The sequence below is a fragment of the Carcharhinus amblyrhynchos genome, chromosome 11 (assembly GCF_965287045.1).
Source record: "Carcharhinus amblyrhynchos chromosome 11, sCarAmb.v2.hapA, whole genome shotgun sequence".
Taxonomy (NCBI): domain Eukaryota; kingdom Metazoa; phylum Chordata; class Chondrichthyes; order Carcharhiniformes; family Carcharhinidae; genus Carcharhinus; species Carcharhinus amblyrhynchos.
The window spans coordinates 3707421-3730407 of NC_137334.1; the positions used below are offsets into that span (position 1 = coordinate 3707421).

General features: G+C 43.7%; 1 protein-coding gene across 4 annotated transcripts in view; it reads left to right on the plus strand.

Moving 5' to 3' along the window:
- LOC145349855 (diacylglycerol kinase beta-like) overlaps nt 1-22987 on the plus strand; it is a 534763-nt gene that overhangs the window by 105934 nt on the left and 405842 nt on the right. For all 4 annotated transcript variants that reach the window (XM_080198449.1, XM_080198452.1, XM_080198451.1 and 1 more), the window contains exon 3: nt 8934-9010. In XM_080198449.1, the coding sequence (XP_080054575.1) occupies nt 8934-9010 (77 nt within the window). The remainder of the gene's footprint in view (nt 1-8933; nt 9011-22987) is intronic.

Below are 22987 nucleotides of genomic sequence, written 5' to 3' on the forward strand. Positions count from 1 at the left end.
AGTGCTGCCTCCAAAATCAAGAAGGATTGATTTTGACCCAGCAAAAATGCAAATGTGTCTGGCAACTGGCGACAACTTGTCAACTTCCACCTTCAACCTGAGTGTATTAGGCAGATCTGTTAAGAAAAATTGGTTGCCCTTAAAATATGATAATCACTCAATTAGAGAAGAGATAGTCTAACACTGCGTTAGACTAAGTTCCCAGGGCTTCCTGAAACCCAGCCGTTGAAAGTAAGATGAGAACTCAGCAACAGCTGAAGAGGCTGATTAAAACTCATGAAAATGCTGCAATGAATTCTCAGTATGCAAAATTACTTCCTTACCAATGAGTGTCAAATGAGTGCTTTTGCTGAGAGTTTACTTTCTACAGTTTGGAGGTTTACTGAATCAGATTAGGATGGGTAGTGTCTCGGTTGCCTCAGATTGGATCTTGGGTGAGGTGTGCAGCAGAGGAGGATGCAGCTAGAGAAAAGTGGAGCAATGCAACTTGCAGATAGGACAGGATGAACTGGCAGAGATTTGAGTTTTCTCGACGTGTTGAAACAGCAGTGCTTTAGGTGTTTCAATTTATGCCAGATATTGGCCAGTATGTGCAGCCTCCGAGATAGTGATCTATTCCAGTCATTGAAGCAGTCATAGAAACCCTATAGTACAGAAAGAGGCCATTCTGCCCATTGGGCCTGCACCAACCACAATCCCACCCAGGCCCTACTCCCATACCCCTACATGTTTTACCCAGTAATCCCTCTAACCTACACATCTCAGGACACCTAAGGGGCAATTTAGCATGGCCAATTAACCTAACCTGCACATCTTTGGACTGTGGGAGGGAACAGGAGCACCTGGAGGAAACCCACGCAGACATGAAGAGAACGTGCAAACTCCACACAGACAGTGGCCCAAGTTGGGAGTCAAAGCCAGGTCCCTGGAGCTGTGAAGCAGCAGTGCTAACCACTGTGCTACCGTGTCTTCTGGACTTGACTGTAAAAATGATCATTGTTCTCAATTATTTTGCCGCTGGATCACTGGAGAAATATTTGTTCCTATAAGCATAATGTAGGTGCTTATAGAAAAAAATGTTTTTCAGGACCAGCAATTATGCCAATGTTGCCCATGCTGATGGATCAGAACACAGATACTGGGGTTTGCCACTCTGGCTGGCTTTCCAGAGATGCTGGGTGTCATTGACTGAGTACAGGGGAAAATCAACCTCTCCAGAACAGCCAGCAATATTTGGCAAGTTAGGGGTTTCTATTCAATCAGTGTTGTGCTGGTGTTTAGTCAAAGAAAAATGTTACTGCAGATATTTGAGAGTTTCTTGGGTAGCTGTCATGATGCTTTCATCCTGTGGCAGGCCAAGCTTGTTGGTGTCTTTGGACCTGCAATCCAGCACAAGGCATGGCTACTGGGGAACGAGGGTTACCCACTTCCAACTTTGTTGATGGCACTCACCAGAAACCTGACAGCACTCCAGCGAATGTCATATAACCACCAGGTGTGTGTTCAAACAAGTTATGACATGCTGAAATGGCACTCCAGATCAGGGGGTGCCCTTTGATACGCACCGACTAGGGAGTCCAGATTGGTCGTGGTGCATTCTGCTCTGTAAAGATGTTATTATTTGGGAATCAGAGGTCCAGACTCATGCTCTGGAAACATGAGTTCAAGTCCAACCATGGCAGCTGGAGGGAATTTAAATTCAATCAATTAATAAATCTGGTATAAAAAGCTGGCCATTAGTGATGGTGATCATGAAACTTCCAGATCACTATAAAATCTCATCTGATCTGCTAATGTCCTTCAGGGAAGGAAATCCACTATCCTTGCCCATTCTGGCCCGCATGTAACCGTAGATCCATAACAATGTAGTTGACTCTTAATTGTTCTTTGAAATGGTCGAGCAATTCTCTACTATAGTGGTATTGAACTGCTACACATTGGTTAAGTAAGAATAAAACTGGGTGTACCACATCACACGAGCCTCAACACTAGAAATGACAAAGGCGTACCTTGCCTAATTGACTGTTAGGTTCTCCCCATTAGCATCTGGGGTCTTGTGTCAAAGACTAGTCAATAAACCCTGGCAGAGTCATTCTCATTGAATCATACCTAATGGTCAATGTCCCAGACTCCTCCATCACCATCCCTTTCTCTCCAGCAGAGCAAACCCAAATGGTATACAGTCAATAGGTGGTGGTTCTGAGAGTTCTCAGCATTGATTCTGAATGTCTTGACTTGAGGTCAAACATGGGCAAGGAAGCAGCCTACTGATTACTGCTTACCTCAGCTGATGAATCGTTGCTCTTCCATGTTGAACACCAGTTGGAAGGAACACTAGATAGCATATACTCTGGGTGAGGGACTTTTATTATCCGTTGCCAAGGATGGCCTGGTTCAACGCAAGGGAAATTCGTGCTTGACTGACTTTTCTCAAATCTACTCGGCCAAGATGATTCTATGAGCCTCGAACAACAGCGCAAATGATGAGCCTGAAGTATTTGCAGTCATCTTCAGCCTAGGTACTGAGTGGATGATCCATCTCAGTCTCTTCTGAAGTCACCAGCATCACAGATGTCAAGTTTCAGCCAACTTGATTCATGGTATGAAGAAACAGATGATGCACAAAACAAAAGCTAGAAGCGCTGCCAACATCGAGGAGAAAGTGGGTTCCCGGACACGCGTCCTTTGTTTGAATAGAGGGGAGTATGGTAGGATGAGAGAAGAATTGGCGAATGTGGACTGGGGGAGTGCGTTGGAAGGTAGGTCTGCTGAGGAGCAGTGGAGGATCTTTAAGGAGATCTTTCTTGGTGCTCAGCAGAAATTTATTCCGATGGTTAAAAAGGACAGTAGGAAGAGAGGTAATAAGCCGTGGATAACGAAGGAGGTGAAGGCAAGTGTTAAATTAAAAGCGGAGGAATTTAGAGTAGCTAAGAGTAGTGGGCGAGAAGAGGATTGGGAAAGGTTTAAATGTCAACAAAGATTGACAAAGAAGTTGATAAAGGAGGGTAGGAGAAGCTATGAGGCTGGGCTAGCATTTAATATAAAAAAGGATAGCAAGAGTTTTTATAAATATATAAAAAGGAAGAGGCTGGCTAGGGTGAACGTTGGTCCTTTAGAGGATGAGAAAGGGGAGCTAGTGGTAGGGGATGGGGATATGGCTAAGGTCTTGAATAACTTTTTTGTTTCTGTCTTCACGGAGGAGGACGTGAATAATTTGCCGGGTGTTAGCGATGGAAAGGTGGTAGGAATGGAGGGTCTTAATGACATTACTGTTACTAGAGAGGTGGTGCTCGACAGACTGGAGGGGCTGATTGTGGACAAGTCCCCAGGACCGGATGGAATGCATCCGAGGGTTCTGAAAGAAATGGCGGAGGTGATAGTGGATGCCTTGGTGGTTATTTTCCAGACGTCGCTGGATTCCGGGGAAGTGCCGGAAGATTGGAAAACGGCTAATGTTACGCCGTTGTTTAAGAAGGGTGCCAGGCAAAAGGCGGGGAATTATAGGCCGGTTAGTTTAACGTCTGTGGTAGGTAAAATGTTAGAATCCGTCATTAAGGAGGAAATTGCGAGGCATCTTGAAGGGAATTGCTTGATAGGGCGGACGCAACACGGTTTCATTAAAGGGAAGTCGTGTCTGACAAATTTACTGGAGTTCTATGAGGATGTGTCTAGGGCAGTGGATAGAGGAGAGCCGGTGGATGTGGTCTTTCTGGATTTTCAGAAGGCGTTTGACAAGGTACCTCACAAGAGGTTATTGCAGAAGGTCAGGGGACATGGAGTTGGGGGTAGGGTGTTAGCGTGGATAGAGGATTGGTTGTCAAATAGGAGGCAGAGAGTGGGGGTCAATGGGTGCTATTCGGATTGGCGGTTGGTGACTAGTGGGGTGCCCCAGGGGTCGGTGCTGGGGCCTCAGCTATTTACCATTTATATAGATGATCTGGAGGAGGGAACCGAGTGCAGGGTGTCGAAATTTGCTGATGACACCAAGATTGGGGGAAAGGCAAATTGTGTGGAGGGTGTGGAGAGTCTGCAGAAGGATCTAGATAGGCTGGGCGAATGGGCCAGGAAATGGCAAATGGAATTTAATGTTGGCAAGTGTGAGGTGGTCCACTTTGGTAGGAAGAATGGTAGGAAGGACTATTACTTACGTGGCGAAAAACTGCAGCAGGCGACGGTGCAGAGGGACCTCGGGGTCCTTGTGCATGAGTCGCAAAAACCCAGCTTGCAGGTGCAGCAGGTGGTCAGGAAGGCGAATGGGATGCTGGCCTTCATAGCGAGGGGGATTGAATATAAAAGTAGGGAGGTCTTGCTGCAGCTGTATAGGGCATTGGTGAGGCCGCAGCTGGAGTACTGTGTGCAGTTTTGGGCGCCGCACCTGCGCAAGGATATTTTGGCCTTGGAGGGAGTGCAGAGGAGGTTTACTAGGCTGATACCGGAGTTGAGGGGGTTGAGCTATGAGGAGAGGCTGAATAAACTAGGCTTGTACTCGTTAGAGTTTAGAAGAATGAGGGGAGATCTCATTGAGACGTATAAGATGATGAATGGGATGGATAGGATAGAGGTGGAGAGACTCTTCCCGCTCAAAAAAGACAGTAGGACTAGGGGGCACAGCCTCAAGATAAAGGGGAGGCGGTTTAGAACGGAGTTGAGGAGGAACTTCTTCACTCAAAGGGTGGTGAATCTCTGGAATTCTCTGCCCGTTGAAGTGGTGGAGGCTGCCTCGCTAAATATTTTTAAGAAGCGGGTTGATGGGTTCTTGATAAGAGAGGGGATTAAGGGTTATGGGGAGAGGGCGGGAAAGTGGAACTGAGCCACGACAGATCAGCCATGATCTTATTGAATGGCGGGGCAGCCTCGAAGGGCTGGATGGCCTACTCCTGCTCCTATTTCTTATGTTCTTATGTTCTTATCCCGTTTTGCAGAGTTGAATATTTGTGTTCCAGATCTAGCTGTGCCCCGCTATAATCAGCTACAGCATATGCATTTATCTGTCAATGTGAAAAATTGCACAAGTATGTCCTGTCTACAAAATGCACGGCAATCCAATCTGACTAATTAAAGCCCCAGTTTACTTTCAGTCATCAGTAAAGTGATGGATGATGTGGTCAGCAGTGTTGTCAAGTGACACTTACCAATAAGCTGCTTCCTGAAGGCTGAATTTGATCTAATATGCCCTCAAGGAGCCCTGGTAAAACTGAAGTCAATGGGAATTGGGATAGGGATGGTGGGAATTCTTACCTGGCAGAAAGGAAAATGACTGTGGTTGTTGGAGGTCAGTCATCTCATCCCTGGACATCACTGCAGGATTTTCTCAGGGTAGAATCCTAGGCCCAACCATCTTCAGTTGTTTCATCAATGATCTTCCTTCCATCATAAGATCAGAAGTGGAGATGTTTGCTGAAGATTGTAAAGTGTTCAATATTATTCACAACTCCTCACACAATTGAAACCTCCGTGTCAATGTACGGCAAGATCTGGACCTCCATTTATGCTTGGGCTGATGTATAACTAATGTTACTTGTCAGTTATGTGCCAGGCAACAACCTTTCCAACAAGAGAGAATCTAATTATTTCCACTTGACAATCATTGGCATTGCCATTGCTGAATCCCCTACCATCAACAACCTAGGTGTTACCACTGACCAGCAACATGACTGTAACATCCATACAGATGCTGTGTTCACAATAACTTGATCTCCACTTCCCAAAACCTGTCGATCATCATAACAGCAAAATACTGTGGATCCTGAAATCTGGAACAAAAACAAAAACAGCTGGAAAATTTCAGGAGGTCTGACGGCCACTTTCAAAGGAGAATAGAGCCAACGTTTTGAGTCAGGATTATGACTCCAAACATTATCTCTATTCTCTCTCCACAGGTGCTGTCAGACCTGCTCAGATTTTCCAGCATTTTCTGTCTTTGTTCCTGTCTAACATCATCCAGACTTCTGCCTTCCCATTGGAACAATTGCCCTTGCCTGGATGAGTAACATTCCAGCAACACTTGAGAAGCTCAATATCATCCAATGGAAAGTAGCCTATTCAATCAGCGCTGTCCATCATCACAAACATTAGCTCTCTCCACCGCTGGCAAACAATGTACCATTTTTAGGATGTACTGCAACAAGTCACCAACGGCACCTCCCAAATCCACCTCTTTGGTAAACAGCGGACACATTAGAACATTCCAAGCAACACGCTATCCTGATTTGGAAGTATATCACCATTCTATCACTGTCGCTGAGTTGTAGCCCTGGAACTCCCTCCTTTCTAATAGCCCTGTGGGTGTATTTACATCATGTGGACTGTAGTGGTAGAATATTTCTTAATGTGCGGCAACAAAAAAAAAGGAACAGGAGTAGGCCATTTGGAGTTTTTGAACCTGCTCTGAATACAATCATGGCTGATCCACTACCTCAACGCCATAATCCTGCAGTCCCCCATACCCCTTGACAACTGTAGAGTCTAGAACTCTATCTCATACCTTCCTTGAATTAAGTTCTGCAGTCTATTTCTCACCTGATTCCTTCCTAGTTTCCTTCTGTTTAGAATATTTCTTTAAATGTTGGGAGGTTGGGAAGTGTGGATGTCCAAAAGGACCTGGGTGTCATTGTTCATAAGTCATTGAAAGCTAACCTGATTAGGAAGGCAAATGGTATGTTGGCCTATGCTGTAAGAGAATTTGAGTACAGAGTAAAGAAATCTTGCAGCAATTGTTCAAAGCCTTGAATGAGACTGACGAGGTGTATTGCATACAGTTTTGGTCTCCTTGCATAAGGAAGCATGTACTTGCCGCAGAGAGAATGCAATGAAATTTTACCAGACTGATCTCTGGGATGACAGGATTGTCGCATGGGGAGAGATTGAAGATGCTGGGCATGTATTCTCCAGCATCCACAAGAAAGGGAGGGAATTTCATTGAAGCATACAAAATTCTTACAGGGCTCAAACAGGGTAGATGAGCAAGGATGATTCCCCTGGCCAGTGGGGTCTGTAGTCAGAAGACTAAGTCTATGGATATGAGGTAAGTTATTTAGTACTGAGCTAAGCAGAATTTCTTTCAGAGGGGTGATGAATCTTTGGAATTCACTACCTAGACAAAGATTGATTGGATTCCAGATATTAAAGGCATTGAGGGATAAGCGATAATGTGGGAAAATGACTTTGAAGCAGAAAATCAGGTATGATTGAGTTGAATGGTGGAGCGTTCTCGAGGGACCCAATGGTTTACTCCTGCTTCTGTTTCCTATGTGCCCATACTCCTATGCTCACCACCACTGCTCAGGGCCCACTAGGATCAGGCAATAAATGCTGGCAACACCACATCCTATCAATACGTTTTTCAATAAAATTGTAGCTCAATGACCCTCATCTCCAAATTCTGATGATCAGAGGCTTTAAAGTACCCCTGATCTCCCTCCCTCCTCTTCTATTTGTGGAGGATGACCATTGGTATTCTCTATCCCTAGTGTCTGATGCTGCGCTCACTGATAGAGGTAATGTATTTGGGTATGAGTGGCTATTGTGTGTCTGAATTCCAGTGAGCAAAGTCTTGTCAAACATGTGCTGGAGAGAGAGAACTACAGCTCACCATGGTGCCTGTCTCAAAGGTACAGGGTTTATAGCACACAACCTTAGACATCTTCCCATTATCTCAATGCTCAGCCTTGGATATGGCCTTCAGTTCCCATTCTCTGTTCGTCTCCTGTTCAGTAATGAACAGTTGTGAAAGCTGTTATCGTTGTAGCCTCTGGACTAGCCGCCTCTGGAACCGTCCTTGCCCAGGGATCCCAACATGCCTATAATGTTGGCTAAATTTCCCGTCATGCCGACAAAGCTATCATAAACACTCATATTTGCTTTTAAAGCTGTTAATGTTCACCTTAATATCAATCTTAATATCAAACTATTTCAGTTCCCTAACTTAAGTGACTCCCAGGGAGATGCATCAAATGTTATAAGGCTAAGGGTGAGTGATGATGATAGAGATGGATATGAATGTGAGGAGGTGCATGGAAAGAGAAGGTTGGATGCACTTGCATTGACAAGACAGAGTGAAGGGGTAGGGTGATGTGTACAGCGGGAGGTGGGCGAATGTGCAACATCATTCGCCTTTTCTAATCCTAATCTGAGAATGAGTGAGTGGAAACCCCTTCTGGGACCACCCATGGCCATGTCTTCTTTGTAGAAGTAGCAAACTTCTTCCCTTTGTTTTGGGAATTGTACCTGTGGCTCCTCACAGCCACCAGCAGCACGTTAGTGGCAGCATTATTGAAGTGGGATGCAGCCTTTGAGTGTCCTCAATCCATTAGTACACCTTGTCTTCTGCTACTTCCAACTCCAAACTTGTGACAATTCCATCCTTGATTCTCGCAACACTGCGGTTAAGATCACATCATGTGATTTCTACTCACGTCCACTGCTGTGCTGTTTGCGTGAATTCCAGCAGTAAAATAATAATGAGCTGGCTGTTCTTAAATGGTAGATGCATGGGACCTACTGGGTTTCTGAGATATTGGATTACCATGTGGTTGCCCCACCTGCTCTTGCGCTTTCCTTTCTCTCTCCCCCCCCATCCCCACCCTCGCCCCACAAACTCCCGGTGTGTACGTAAGTTAATATCGGGACCAGTAACTATTCTAGGTTTTCATAAATTCAATTCATTGGCTTGTAAAGATAGTAATGTTTAAGATACAGGATGTTCCAATACTTGTTATATTGAGAAGTAATGAGGGTGGGACCTTCTCAGAGTGTTTCGATAGGTTCCCAGATCAGTTCAAGGATCAGTGAACAGCAGTTTGCAGTCGGTCAATTTTGGGAGAGTTAGGAGCAGGGAAAATAAGCTCTGTGCAGCCATAACTGTTAATGTAAGCATTCTTATGACACTAAAATAAACTTTAAACTTTAATTTTTTCATGAAATTTCCTTTACAGATTCTTCAAAAAAACTGAAGGATGTGCTGGAGGAGTTTCATGGGGATGGAGTGCTATCCAAATATAACCCAGAGCAGGTAACAACTTCCACTCTTAAAGTTTTTATGTAGTTTAACCCATGCAGTTGTTTGCAGCACAGGTGGCACAGTAGCACAGTGGTTAGCACTGTTGCCTCACAGCACCATGGATCCAGGTTTGATTCCCGGCTTGGGTCACTGTCTGCAGCGTCTGCATGTTCTCCCTGTGTCCATGAGGGTTTCCCCTGGGTGCTCCGGTTTCTTCTCATAGTCCAAAAGACGTGCTGGTTAGGTGCAAGCTAAATTCTCTCGCCATGTACCCGAACAGGTATTGTGACCAGGGGACTTCTGCTGTAACTTCATTGCAGTTTTTACGTAAGCCTACTTGTGACGCAAATAAATAAACTTGAAAATCTTAGCTTTCAAAATAACTGTTTCCTGTGAAGTAAAACAAAATAGAAAGTTGAAGGTTTTGATTAGTTTGCAATGTCACCTTTGTGTGAACTTTATCCATCCGATATCTTGATTGTCTCAATGATGATCCTTTTCCAATAACAGCTGTGGAAGTATTATTTTTATTGCTTTGTTTTCTGTATTTTGTTGATTACACTTATCATTGCAATCTAAATTACCATTAAGAATAGGAGCAATCTTAAATTGCTAAGATTGCAATTGTTAATTTTGCCTTTCTTCAGTATGTACCTTACTTAATTAGTAACTTTAATGAACTAATAAAACTGTGCATTCCTTTTAGCAGAATAGAGTGAACTTGTAAAGATGAACAGCAGATTGTGATTTTGTTATACAATTTATCTAATAATTTTAACTAGAAAAGAATGTTTCATTTACCATAAGTAGGCATGGTTCCACTCTCAAGCCCATTTTCCAAATTCACAAGCGATGAATTCTCATTTTGGTTTAACAAAGTCCAAATGGTATTTTTTGTGCATTAACATCTCAGCTGTTTCAAGGTTGTCGTTAAGATACTTATGTTCACTCAAAATGGTTTTGTGTTCTTGCTTTGTTTGCTCTTTGAACATTTTGTGACTTTGTTGTTTCTTCCAGTCCCATTTCAAATGAACTCCTTTCAATCTTCTTTGAGGCCATCAATCACTTCCTCCCTCTGGAGTTTCATAGTTTGCTCTAACTCTTCAACCTTTTGTACAATTTATGAACTAAGTCCAGTTTTTGAGCAGGTTTTGAATGGTATTTAGAAACTGCCTGTATCCCAGCTGCTACATTTTGTGTAATTTAGTGACGAGCACTTTTAAATCAATGTCCCTGGTATCAAAAAGAGGAGGTGGTTTTTAAGTGATTCATGTTTGTATTATTGGATATTAGAAATAAGGTATAGATTTAAGTGAGTTTAATTTAGTGTTTCTAGTGTAGGAAAGGGTAAAAACTCCTAGTTAGATTCATGTTAAATAGGTGTTTTCATGTATGCAGGGGTTTTTGGTTTCAGTTCAAACTGAGTGTGTATTGTGTGCTAGAATTTATGACGTGAAAAGTAAACATGATCTTGGAGAAAGAATGAAATGTTGCTTAGCAACCAGATGCCACTTTAAGAGAGACAGACCTTGTGCTTGTGTTTTAGCTGAACTTTGGCAGATGGAGCTAGGAAGCCAGAGCGAGAACAGCTCTCTCAGCCCTGAGAGGAACAGAAGCAGGAAAAGGGAGCTGCAAAAGCAAACTGCCCAAAAAGAACACCAGAAACTAAATAACAGCTAGTTGGCAAAATTGGAGAATGAACATTAACATTACCTAAAGTTTAAAGTCTAAAAGGAGCAAAGAGAAACTGGATTTGAAACAGGGTACTTGCTCATTGAAGTTAAAGACAAAGCTGGAAACTAAAGCAATTGGTAAAGTTAGCTAGCGAGAAGCCAGGGACAATCCTGAAGCAATCATTGTATGTTTTCAAGAAGAAGTTAGATATAGATTTTGGGGCAAAGCAACCAAAGGGAATGGGGAGAAGGCAGAATCAGGCTGTTGAATTGGATGAACAGATATGATCATCATGAATGAATGAACAGGCTTGATGAGCTAAATGACCTATTCCTGCTCCTGTTTTCTGTGTTTCTATATATGGTTTATTGTCCTTACTTCCAGGCTTTGAAACAGTAGTATTCTGTTGGAGACTGAGTGCCTGAGTTTTGTGTGGAGGTTTGAATGTATATGGTAGTTTGAGGCACTGAAAGGAGAGTTGAAAAAACCTGGAGTTGGACCCTTGAGGCACAGTGACAGAGTGATAACACTGCTGCCTCTCAGTGCCAGGGAATCAGATTCGATTATGGCTTTGGGTGATTGTGTGAAGTTTGCATTTTTTTCCCTGTGTCGGTGTGGATTTCCTTTGGGTGCTCCGGTTCCCTCCCACAGACCCAAGATTTTCAGGTTCGGTGGATTGGCCACGATAAATGAGCAGGGCTATGGGAATAGGGTGGAGAAGTGGGCCTAGGCTGAGTGCTCTTTCAGAGGGTTGGGGCAGACTCGAAGGGCCAAACACCTCATTGCAGGAGGCCACGATTTCCATTAAGGCTCCAAATGTTTCATTTTGTTGCTAGTACTGAATAATGGATTTCAAGGCAAGGACACTGCTGGGTGCCCACTGCCTGACCAAAATCCCAACTCCCCGAGGGCTTCAGTGGCCTCTGAATCCCCTGGTATGGCCATCGCACCTCGTCTCCACTACTGATTCGAGCCCGTGTGCCATGGTCACCTGATGGGGGAACGGATGAATACCGATCTCGTTAATGAGATTGAAACCGAGTCAACCTCATGTTAATCATGATCTGGTTTGCGCCAGTAGAAAGGAGCTGGGACTTTTGCAAACTGTGCAGAGCACGATCTGATTTTTAGACCTATTTTCTAGGATCGGCACAATCTGTGCCAGGTGTGACGAGGTTTGAAAATCACCCCCTTCCCCTCCCCACAATGTCTTTGGAGCATTACTCAGGGTCCAAAAATTACTAGCACAGTAACATTGCCACTGTGGTTTTGCCCCCTACAATAGCCTCTGTTCTTGTTTAATTAGATCAACAAATAAACATGATCAAATTACTCGCTATTTAACTGATTCTTAATGAACAATCAATGCAGTCAGTGCTTTCGTTACTGTTCTGGTGTAAACATTTTCAGTTTGTAATTTTTTAAACAGAAATAGTTCATAGCTTCACAGCACCAGGGACCCAGGTTGGATTCTCAGCTTGAGTCGCTGTCTGTGTGGAGTTTGCATGTTCTCCCCATGTCTACATGGGTTTTCTTCCAGATGCTCCGGTTTCCTCCCACAGCCTGAAAGACGTGCTGGTTAGGTGCATTGACCCGAACAGGTGCCAGACTGTGGCAACTAGGGGAATTTCACAGTAACTTCATTGCAGTGTTAATGTGAGCCTTACTTGCGACTGATAAATAAACTTTATAACTTTCTTTTGCATTTTGAACTTGAATTTCCTTTTTAAATGAATGAAAGTAAATATAATCAGAACAAAAATCTTTCAGTAGGAATGTGTATTTGAGGGCAGAGGGAAATTTTGAAAAAAGATTAAAATATAGAGTAATTGAGTGCAGTGATGCTATAATACACTGAGGATCAGCAGGGCACATAGATTTCAATGCATTCACTGGATTGTAATGGAGGGTTTATTCATTGTGTGGATATGGGAATTGCCAGCAAAGCCAGCGTTTATTTCCCATCCCTAGCTACTCTAGAGAAGGTGGCGATGAACTAACTTTTTGAATTGCTGCAGCCCATGCTGTGAATGTATTCCCAGAGTGTTTTGTAGGGAGTCCTGGATTTTAACCCAGCAGCATGTGAACTTAGGAAGACCATTAATTCCTATGTACACGCCGCCCTTGTCCTGCTAGTTGATGGAGCTTACAAGTTTGAGATGTTGTCAAAGCAATCTTGGTGAGTTTTTGCCGTGCATCCTGTAGATAGTCCACACTGCTGATTATTGTATGGTGATGAGGGGAATGGGGAGTTGAAGATGATGGTTGTACAATAGAGTGTTTGGTCTGCTTTGTCCTGGATGTTGTCGAGCCTCTTGGGTATTGTTGCATCTATACACAAAGGAAAGTCGAGAGTAATATGTCACGCTCTGACTTTTGTGCTTTTTAGATGGTTGAGAAAGACGTTGAGATGAAGGAAGTGAGCTATTTGATGTAAAATACCTAGTCCCTGACCTGCTGTAGTAGCTGTAGCAGGTATATGATTGGCTCAATTGAGATTCTGGTCTGTGTTGACCGCCAGGATGTTGGTGGTTGTTTGTGTTCAGCTATGGCAATAGCATTTAATCTCCAAGGGAATTAGTTAGACTATCTCTTGTTGAAGATTGTGATGTGAATGCTGCATGCCATAATTGAGCATAAGCCTCAATGTTATCTGGTCTTTTTGCATGTGGGGAAGCACTGCTTTATTATCTGAAGAATTGCAAATGGAGCTGAACACTACAATCGCCAGTCAAGAGACTGACAGATGACCTGAACCTGGAAGAAACAGCAATGATGAAGCAGCTAAAGATGTTTGAGTCTAGGATGCTGCCTGAGGAACTCCTGCAGTAAGTTCCTGGGGCGCAAATAATTGACCAGCAACAAGCAAAACTCTCGCTTTTTGCTTGATATGATTTCAGCCGTTGGAGGGTTTCCACTTGGACTCCCATTAACTTTGGGTTTTACTGGGCTCCTTGTTGCAACCCCCAACACTTGGTCAAATACAGCCTTGATGTCAAGGACGTTTGTATTCATCGTACCTCTGGAATTCAGCAGCCATGTGGAACCAGCAATATTGCCTCGCTGAACTGAAAAGCTGCAGTCTGTTTTTTATCATCTGATTATCAGCCTGGCAGACAAAGAGCTCTGGCCCAGGTGGGACACCTGGCCCCATCTGTACAGCTTCTACTGGAGATTTTGTACCATCGCTGTGACTTAAGCTGCTCTCGAGCTCAGAAACCTATCGCACCTTTAGCTGATGACTTTTTCTGCACATGTTCTTGTCCAGGACATGAGAAGCATCCTGAGGTTCTCACACGGAATAAAATGCACATCCCCCTAAATACAGATACCGGGCCATACTTCTGTTTTTATATTATTCACTATATTAAGATAAATGTGCTTGAGGATTAATCAAATACTCATCACGTACTCACCAATCACTCCTTCCCTTCGGATGACATCATTTTATTCTATGGATAGGTTAACGTAAATGCTCATATTGACACTAAAATCTATGTCCCAGATTTTAATTTAATAAGAAAGTGTGAGGTTATCCACTTTGGCAGGAATAATAGTAGGAGGGATTACTATTTAAAGGGTGAAAAGCTGCAGCATGCTACGGTGCAGAGGGACCTGGGGGTCCTGGTGCATGAGTTGCAAAAACCCAGTCTGCAGGTGCAGCAGCTGATCAAGAAGGCGAATGGGATGCTGGCCTTTATAGCGAGGGGGATAGTATATAAAAGCAGGGAGGTCTTGCTGCAACTGTACAGGATACTGGTGAGGCCGCAGCTGGAGTACTGTGTGCAGTTTTGGTCGCCGCACTTGCGCAAGGATATTTTGGCCTTGGAGGGAGTGCAGAGGAGGTTCTCTAGGCTGATACCGGAGTTGAGGGGGTTGGACTATGAAGAGAGACTAAATAGACTGGGTCTGTACTCGATGGAGTTTAGAAGGATGATGGGGGATCTTATAGAGACGTATAAGATAATGAAGGGGATGGATAGGGTAGAGGTAGAGAGATTCTTCCCGCTCAGAAAGGACAGCAGGACTAGAGGGCACAGCCTCAAGATAAGGGGGGGGGGTAGTTTAGAACAGAGTTGAGGAGGAACTTCTTCACTCAAAGGGTGGTGAATCTCTGGAATTCTCTGCCCGTTGAAGTGGTGGAGGCTACCTCGCTAAATATATTTAAGTCACGGGTAGATAGGTTTTTGGTGGGCAAGGGGATTAAAGGTTATAGGGAGAGGGCGGGAAAGTGGAAATGAGCCACTTCAGATCAGCCATGATCTTATTGAATGGTGGGGCAGGCTTGAAGGGCTAGATGGCTACTCCTGCTCCTATTTCTTATGTTCTTATGTTATGAAAGAAGCCTTTAATGTTGCTTCCCATTTTTATTTAGTATTGGGCATAATTTTCCTAAAACTGATTTAACAATTGAACACTGATCATAATTATATTATAAATTATTACTACAAAAGAACATAAGAAATAGGAGCAGGAGTAGGCCATCTATTCTATATCACTGTTATCACTAAATTGTACAATGTAAAAAATAAGTTAAACTTTGTGTATTTTATCAGATTGGCTGACTTTGTACCACTCACTTGATTGAGCTTACTTTATCATCTGTTCAAATTAAGTCTGCAAGTGTCCTTGCTCTTTGACATCACTGTGTGTTAATTGTTCTCCTGTTACTCGGTTCACCAATGCACATGCAGCCTTGTCCCATATACCACTCTGCTTTTGATATTTCTCACTCTGATCGTTTTGCCCAGCTCTTGGCTACGTTCCTTAAGTTGCTGTACTTTATCCTCAGTCTTACCCACTTTGTGCGCCACTCTGAGCCTCACTCTCTCTATGACTGCTCCAGCTGAGCCAGAAACCTGACATTTTCAACTCATCACTATGACAATCCTTTGCCTTTCAGAAATACGTCTATCTCGTGGTTCTGGTGAGGAATATGTTTAAGAGAATACTCTGTTTAGTTGGTGCCAAGCTGTCTGCTCTAAGCAGCCCACATGCTGAGAATGTAGAAACATGCTTGATCCTAAATGTTAGGGTGTTTGCTTTAATCTAAGCTAATGCAGTTTTGTTTAATTTTGTGTTGTTCTGTGGAGTTTCCGGGTAGGGTTTAATTAGGTTAATTGACACAGGCTAAGTCATGTGCTAATAGTAGGAACAGCACTTAACAAGACAAACAGGCAGTTTCTGCTTGGATCCGCAAGGACCAAGAACTTTTTTCTTGCTCGCTCTCTCTCTCTGGAGACTGTAGTTTAGGATCTGCTGGAAAGTAGGTATCTCTCTCCAGTGTTTGGATTTTTGGAGGCTGGAGGACCAGCAGCCCTTATAGCAGCACTTTAGCCTGTTGTTTGCTAATTGATTTCAAAGCCGAGTTTAATCTATGAGGAGTATTGCAATAATGAGGAATAATTATTTGCTTAATTCTCGAATGCTTCACATAGTCAAATACTAATAGCTTCAAAGGCATGAGTTAAATTATGGTGCCTCCTACTATTTAGTATATTGAAATACAACTCTAGTGATGGAAGAGGATAACTTGTGCCACTTTGGTCATAGGCAAATCCTGAGCAATGAATGACTTGACAAAGAACCAGAGATGCAGCAAAAAGCATGAATCCATGAGGAATAATGTAACTAATAAAGATAGGTTCTTTTCATGTTTAAATAATTGAACTGGTAAAAGTTAAGCCAATCAATTTGTTACAGTTAAACTGTATTATTAAATCACATTTTTTCTTGATAAAAGCTTCCCAGTGAGTCAAAAGAATCACACCTGAAGTGAAACACCTTATAAGAACATAAGATACATAAGAACATAAGAAATAGGAGCAGGAGTAGGCCATCTAGCCCTTCGAGCCTGCCCCACCATTCAATAAGATCATGGCTGATCTGTCGTGTCTCAGTTCCGCATTCCCATCCTCTCCCCATAACCCTTAATCCCCTCGCTTATCAAAAACCCATCAACCCGCGACTTAAAACTATTTAGCGAGGCAGCCTCCACCACCTCAACGGGCAGAGAATTTCAGAGATTCACCACCCTTTGAGTGAAGAAGTTCCTCCTCAACTCCGTTCTAAATTGCCCCCCCTTTATCTTGAGGCTGTGCCCCCTAGTCCTACTGTCCTTTCTGAGCGGGAAGAGTCTCTCCACCTCTATCCTATCCATCCCATTCATCATCTTATACGTCTCAATGAGATCTCCCCTCATTCTTCTAAACTCTAACGAGTACAAGCCTAGTTTATTCAGCCTCTCCTCATAGCTCAACCTCCTCAACTCTGGTATCAGCCTAGTAAACCTCCTCTGCACTCCCTCCGAGGCCAAAATATCCTTGCGTAAGTGCAGCGACCAAAACTGCACACAGTACTCCAGCTGCGGCCTCACCAATGCCCGATACAGCCGCAGCAAGACCTCCCTACTTTTATATTCAATCCCCCTCGCTATGAAGGCCAGCATCCCATTCGCCTTCCTGACTACCTGCTGCACCTGCAAGCTGGGTTTTTGCGACTCGTGCACAAGGACCCTGAGGTCCCTCTGCACCGTCGCCTGCTGCAGTTTTTCGCCATGTAAGAAATAGTCCTTCCTACCATTATTCCTACCAAAGTGGACCACCTCACACTTGCCAACGTTAAATTCCATTTGCCATTTCCTGGCCCATTCACCCAGCCTATCTAGATCCTTCTGCAGACTCTCCACACCCTCCGCACAATTTGGTGTCATCAGCAAATTTTGACACCATACACTCGGTTCCCTCCTCCAGATCATCTATATAAATGGTAAAAAGCTGAAGCCCCAGCACCAACCCCTGGGGCACTCCACTAGTCACCAACCACCAATCCGAATAGCACCCATTAACCCCCACTCTCTGCCTCCTATTTGACAACCAATCCTCTATCCACGCTAACACCCTACCCCCAACTCCATGTCCCCTGACCTTCTGCAATAACCTCTTGTGAGGTACCTTGTCAAACGCCTTCTGAAAATCAAGAAAGACCACATCCACCGGCTCTCCTCTATCCACCGCCCTAGACACATCCTCATAGAACTCCAGTAAATTCGTCAGACACGACTTCCCCTTAACGAAACCGTGCTGCGTCTGCTCTATCAAGCAATTCCCATCAAGATGCTTCGCTATTTCCTCCTTGATGACGGATTCTAACATTTTACCCACAACAGACGTTAAACTAACCGGCCTATAATTCCCCGCCTTTTGCCTGGCACCCTTCTTAAACAATGGCGTAACATTAGCTGCTTCCCAATATCCTCGCACTGATGCTAAAATAAAAAAAGTAGTTGGAGTCCAGTCTAACTTCAAAATACACCTTGGAGTTTCTGATCTGGTCCCTAACGTCATATGTTGTGGAACGTGAATCAAAATTGTAATCACCTGGTTCCTGAAACAAGTGGCTAATCCACAACTTAACTTGCCTTCTGGGCTTAAAACTTCAAACTCGGTTCCAGTAATTTGTTATGGCCATTAACTCCTAGCTACAAGTATGATATAAAATATGTTTTTATTTGACAGAGGGGCTCTTTCATTCCGAAGTAACTAATTTCTGATTCTTTTTTTCTCTCTCATTACGCCAAGATGGAAAATTTGATACTGAAGCATAGACCTTTGACACTTGACACTCTTAAGTTGGGTCAGGCACAGAATAGAACACTCTCTTGCTTTGATCTTGTACTTAGCCTTGACGTCAGTAGAGAATTTCCCAGTGGACCAAAAGAAATCTTTCCGTTTTCCATAACAGCCTCTGCCAGTTTGAGCAGAATTATGGTAAGTTTTAGTGTGAGGTCCTGGTTTGAGGCTACCATCGTCATTTCACCTTGGGTCTTTAGTGCTATGAGGGTGGGGGGAGATGAGACTTGCTTCCTAGGGGCAAACATTGTTCATGGATATAGTTATTAAAATTCCCCTTTTGACATGAGATCAGAGAGGAAATTGCTTCATAGCTGATGATGCATTGACTGAGGCCATGTCAATTCATTCTGGCAGTGAGATGAAGAAAATGTTGCCTCAAGTGATCAGTGGCCAATGGGAATAGTTCATTGAGCTTCAGCGCTGGCAAACTCTTCATTTCAAAATTGCCCTGCTTGTTATAGGCTTCTTTCATTATTCCTATTTTATATCTGGATACTTTAATTTACATCTTTATCATGCTTTTTGCTGTGTCTCTGGGTCTTTGTCAAGTCATTCATTGCTCAGGATTTGCCTATGACCAAAGTGGCACAAGTTATCCCCTTCCATCATTGGAGTTGATATTTAATATATTAAATAGCAGAGTGTGCCATAATTTACCCCATGCCTTTGAATCCATTAGTGTTTGACTACGTGAAAGCAATTTCCAAGTTTTCGAGAATTAAACGAATAATATTTATGACAGTGTGTTTTTGTAGAATGTATTCTGCAATTTTGAGAACTGCTCTCAACAAAGGGAGGAAGACTGGTCTTGTTAATATTACGCTGATTATGTTTAAAAACTTAATAATTCTAGGCATAAAGGAATCCATAGAAGAGGGTACTTTCTAAATTCATAGAATCACTGCAGTGCAGAAGGAGCCCATTTGGACCAGTGAATCTCTACCAACTCTCTGAAAGAGCATTCTATGCAGGGCAACTGTCCTGTCTTATCTCCGTAACCCAATGTGTTTACAAAGAACTGTACAGCACAGGCCCCTCAGCCCACCAAGCCTGTGCCGATCACGTTGTCCTATCCAGACTAACCACCTGTATCCCTCTATTCCCTGCCTGTTCATGTGTCTATCCAGATAAGTCTTAAATGGCACCAACTTGTCTGCCTCAACCACCTCACTTGGCAGTGCATTCCAGGCCCCCAACACCCTCCTTGTAAAAAAAAAAAGAAGCCCCCCACACATCTCCACTGAAACTTTCCCCCTTTTATCTTGAACTTGCACCCCCTTTGTAATTGTCATTTTTGTCCTGGAATAAAGCTTCCAACTGTTCATCCTATCTATGCCCCTCATAATTTTATAAACTTCTATCATGTCGCCCCTCAGCATCCGTCTTTCTAACCCTAGTTTATTTAATCCCTCCTCAATGCTAATACACTCCATAGCAGGCAGCATCCAGGTAAACCTTTTCTGTATTTCTCCAAAGCCTCCACGTCCTTCTGGTAGTGTGGCAACCAGAATTGGACACAGTATTCCAAATGTGACCTAACCAACGTTTTATACAACGAACATAATTTGCCAGCTTTTATACTCAACGCTCCAGCCGATGAAGGCAAGTATGCCATATGGCTTCTTCACCACCTGTGCTGCCACTTTTAATGATCTTGTGATCTGTACTCCCAGACCTCTCTGTGTGTCTATGCGCCTGATGGTCCTGCCATCTATTTTGTAGCTCCCACCTGAATTGAATCTATCGAAATGCATCACCTCACATTTGTCCAGATTAAATTCCATCTGCTGTTTCTTAGCCCAATTTTCCAGCCTGTTAATATCCTGCTGCATACTCTGACAATCTTCAACACCATTCGCAAATCCAGCAATCTTAGTATCATCCGCAAACTTGCTAAATCAGACCAGCTACATTTTCTTCCGAGTCATTTATATACATTACAAACAGCAGAAGTCCCAGCACCGATCCCTGCGGGACATCACTAGTTACAGACCTCCATTTAGAAAAACACCCCTCCACCGCTACCCTCTGTCTTCTATTACCAGGGCTAATCTCCCTAACCATCACATCTTTGGACACTAAGGGGTCATTTAGGATGGCCGGTCCACCCAACTTGCACACATTTGGACTGTGGGAGGTAATCAGAACATCCAGAGGAAACCCACGCAGACGTGGGGAAAACATGATAGTCACCCAAGACCAGAATTGAACCCCGGACCCTGGCGCTGTGAGCAGAAGTGCTAACCACTGTACCCCCATGAGGCTAAGTGTTTTCCTGCTAATGTTTTCTGCATGATGTAGAAAGTATCTTCTGAAACTTTCAGAACAGAAAGAATAGCGTACTCCAGGGAACTCCATGGGTGGCACGGTAGCACAGTGGTTAGCACTGCTGCTTTGCAGCTCCAGGTTTGATTCCTGGCTCAGGTCACTGTCTGTGTGGAGTTTGCATGTTCTCCTCGTCTCTGCGTGGGTTTCCTCCGGGTACTCCTGTTCCCTCCCACAGTCCAAAGATGTGCAGGTTAGGTTGTTTGGCCATGCTGAGAAATTGCCCCTGAGTGTCCAGGGATGCGAAGGTTAGAGGGATTAGTGGGTAAGATATGGGGATAGGGCCTGGGTGGGATTGTGTTTGGTGCAGACTCAATGGGCTGAAGGGCCTCTTTCTGCACTGTAGGGTTCTATGGTTCTAACACCTACACCAAGAACCATATTTGCAAGCCTGTGATACAAACTACAGAAATGTGATGTCAATTTATAATTTTTAAGGCACTTCAGTTTTTATATAATTCTTGTTACTGATTGCGAGATAACTGTACTGCTGAGGTTTTACTGCGGATCAGATTGGGAGTTCTGGCTTTTATAGATCCTTCAGTTCCTTGTAATGTACCAAGTCTATTGAGCACAATTGAAGGGTGACATTTCCGTGTAGGAAATGCTGATTGTTGGAGATATTGTCATTCAGCTGAGACATTTAAAGGTGTTGGGTGGATGTAAACATTTCCGTAGCACTATTCAAAGATGAGCAGGGGATTTTTCCCCTATGTTCCTGTGAATATTTATCTCTCGGTAACACTCTGAAAGGGAAGATCTGGTACACTTATTATTGTTTGTGGGATCTTGCCCCCCACTAATTGGTTACCACAGAGGTGTTGCTTCAGAAGTATTTTACATCCTGAGGTTGCGAAAGGCATGGCATAAATAAATAATTGTCATTAATCAAAGCTGATCAGTATGGCAGGACAGGTGGTGTGTCCAGGCTGCAGCACGTGTCTGCTCCTGATTACTTGTGTAGCCCAGGGCTAGCAGCCGTGGCCTGAGGAGTTTCAACTCGATCGTGAAGCTGGAAGCTGAGCTGCAGAACACTGCGACACTCCAGGGAGGGTGAGAGTTACCTGAACGTTTTGTTTCAGGAGGCAGTCACGCCCGTTAGTACAGAATCTTCTGTTTTGGAAAGTGGTCAGGGACGGGAGGGTGTGACTACGGCTGAAGTTGGTAAGGGGACTGTGGTGACTGACTGTCCCTTTAAAGGCAACACAGGCCGTATGACCCTTACTCTGCTGTGTTGCCCTTAAGGCATCAAGCACCGCATCTGTACCTTTTAAGGGCAACCCAGAGGGCGGGAGTGCAGCCTCCGCAATTGTCCAACAGGCCGAAGATTTCAACTTCTTTGCATGAGAATGGGGGCTGCAGAGCGGATGAGCTGACTGACTATAGCACCGTGGTACACAGTGCCACTCAAGGGGAGGATCACAGAAGAATGTAGCGGTAATAGGGGACAATGTAGTGATGAGGATTGACACTGTCCTCTGTAGCCAAGGGACAGAGTCCAGACGGTTGTGTTGGATACCTGGTGCAAGAGTTCAGGACATCTGTTCCAGGCTGGAGAGGAATTTGCAGAGGAAGGGGGATGATTCCATTGTTGTAGTCCATGTAGATACCAACGACTTAGTTAAAGAAGAAAAATGGTTCTGCACGGAGAGTTTGAGCAACTAGGCACTAAATTAAAACATAACAACCAAGGTTAGAATCTCCTGGATTGTTACCTCAGCTGCATACCAACCTTTCTGTCATGTCAACCAAATTAAACACCAACAATGTCGAGTTGAATTGGATCATCCCTTACGCCCAGTAGTTTTGGAGTTGTACCAAAATTAATAATAATCCTGTAAAACTCAAAGGTGAACAAATTACAGTGTAATTGTTTGCCAGTAGAAGGAAACAAAGAAGATTAATACTCGCTGAGGGCACTTGCTCATGTCACAGGAGGTTCTGCTATATGCCTGTGAATATCTTGCTGTCTCCTGAGTGACGGAACTTTATGGAAATTACTTTGGTGGAAAATAAATGGAAGTCACGTTTCAGAAATGTAACTGTGCAAAATAGTGCTTTATCCATTCCGTTTTGGAGATGTCCACTGTTGATGCAGCTGTGAGGGAAAAATCCCAATTCAGTTCTGTTTTGCTTCTTTCTAACATTAATTCATACTATTTTAGAATAGGTTTCTGCAGTCTTGGGTTCAGATTCTCAGGCAATTATTGCAGTATACTGCTTTGTGTGGGATCTCCCACTTCTCCCACGGCCTGGCAAAATGACTTGACATGCTCCAACTGGTCTTCAGCAATAAATACTTATTTCTGTGTAATTTCATCAGCGTGGAAAGCATTTCTTTTCACAGTTGCCAATG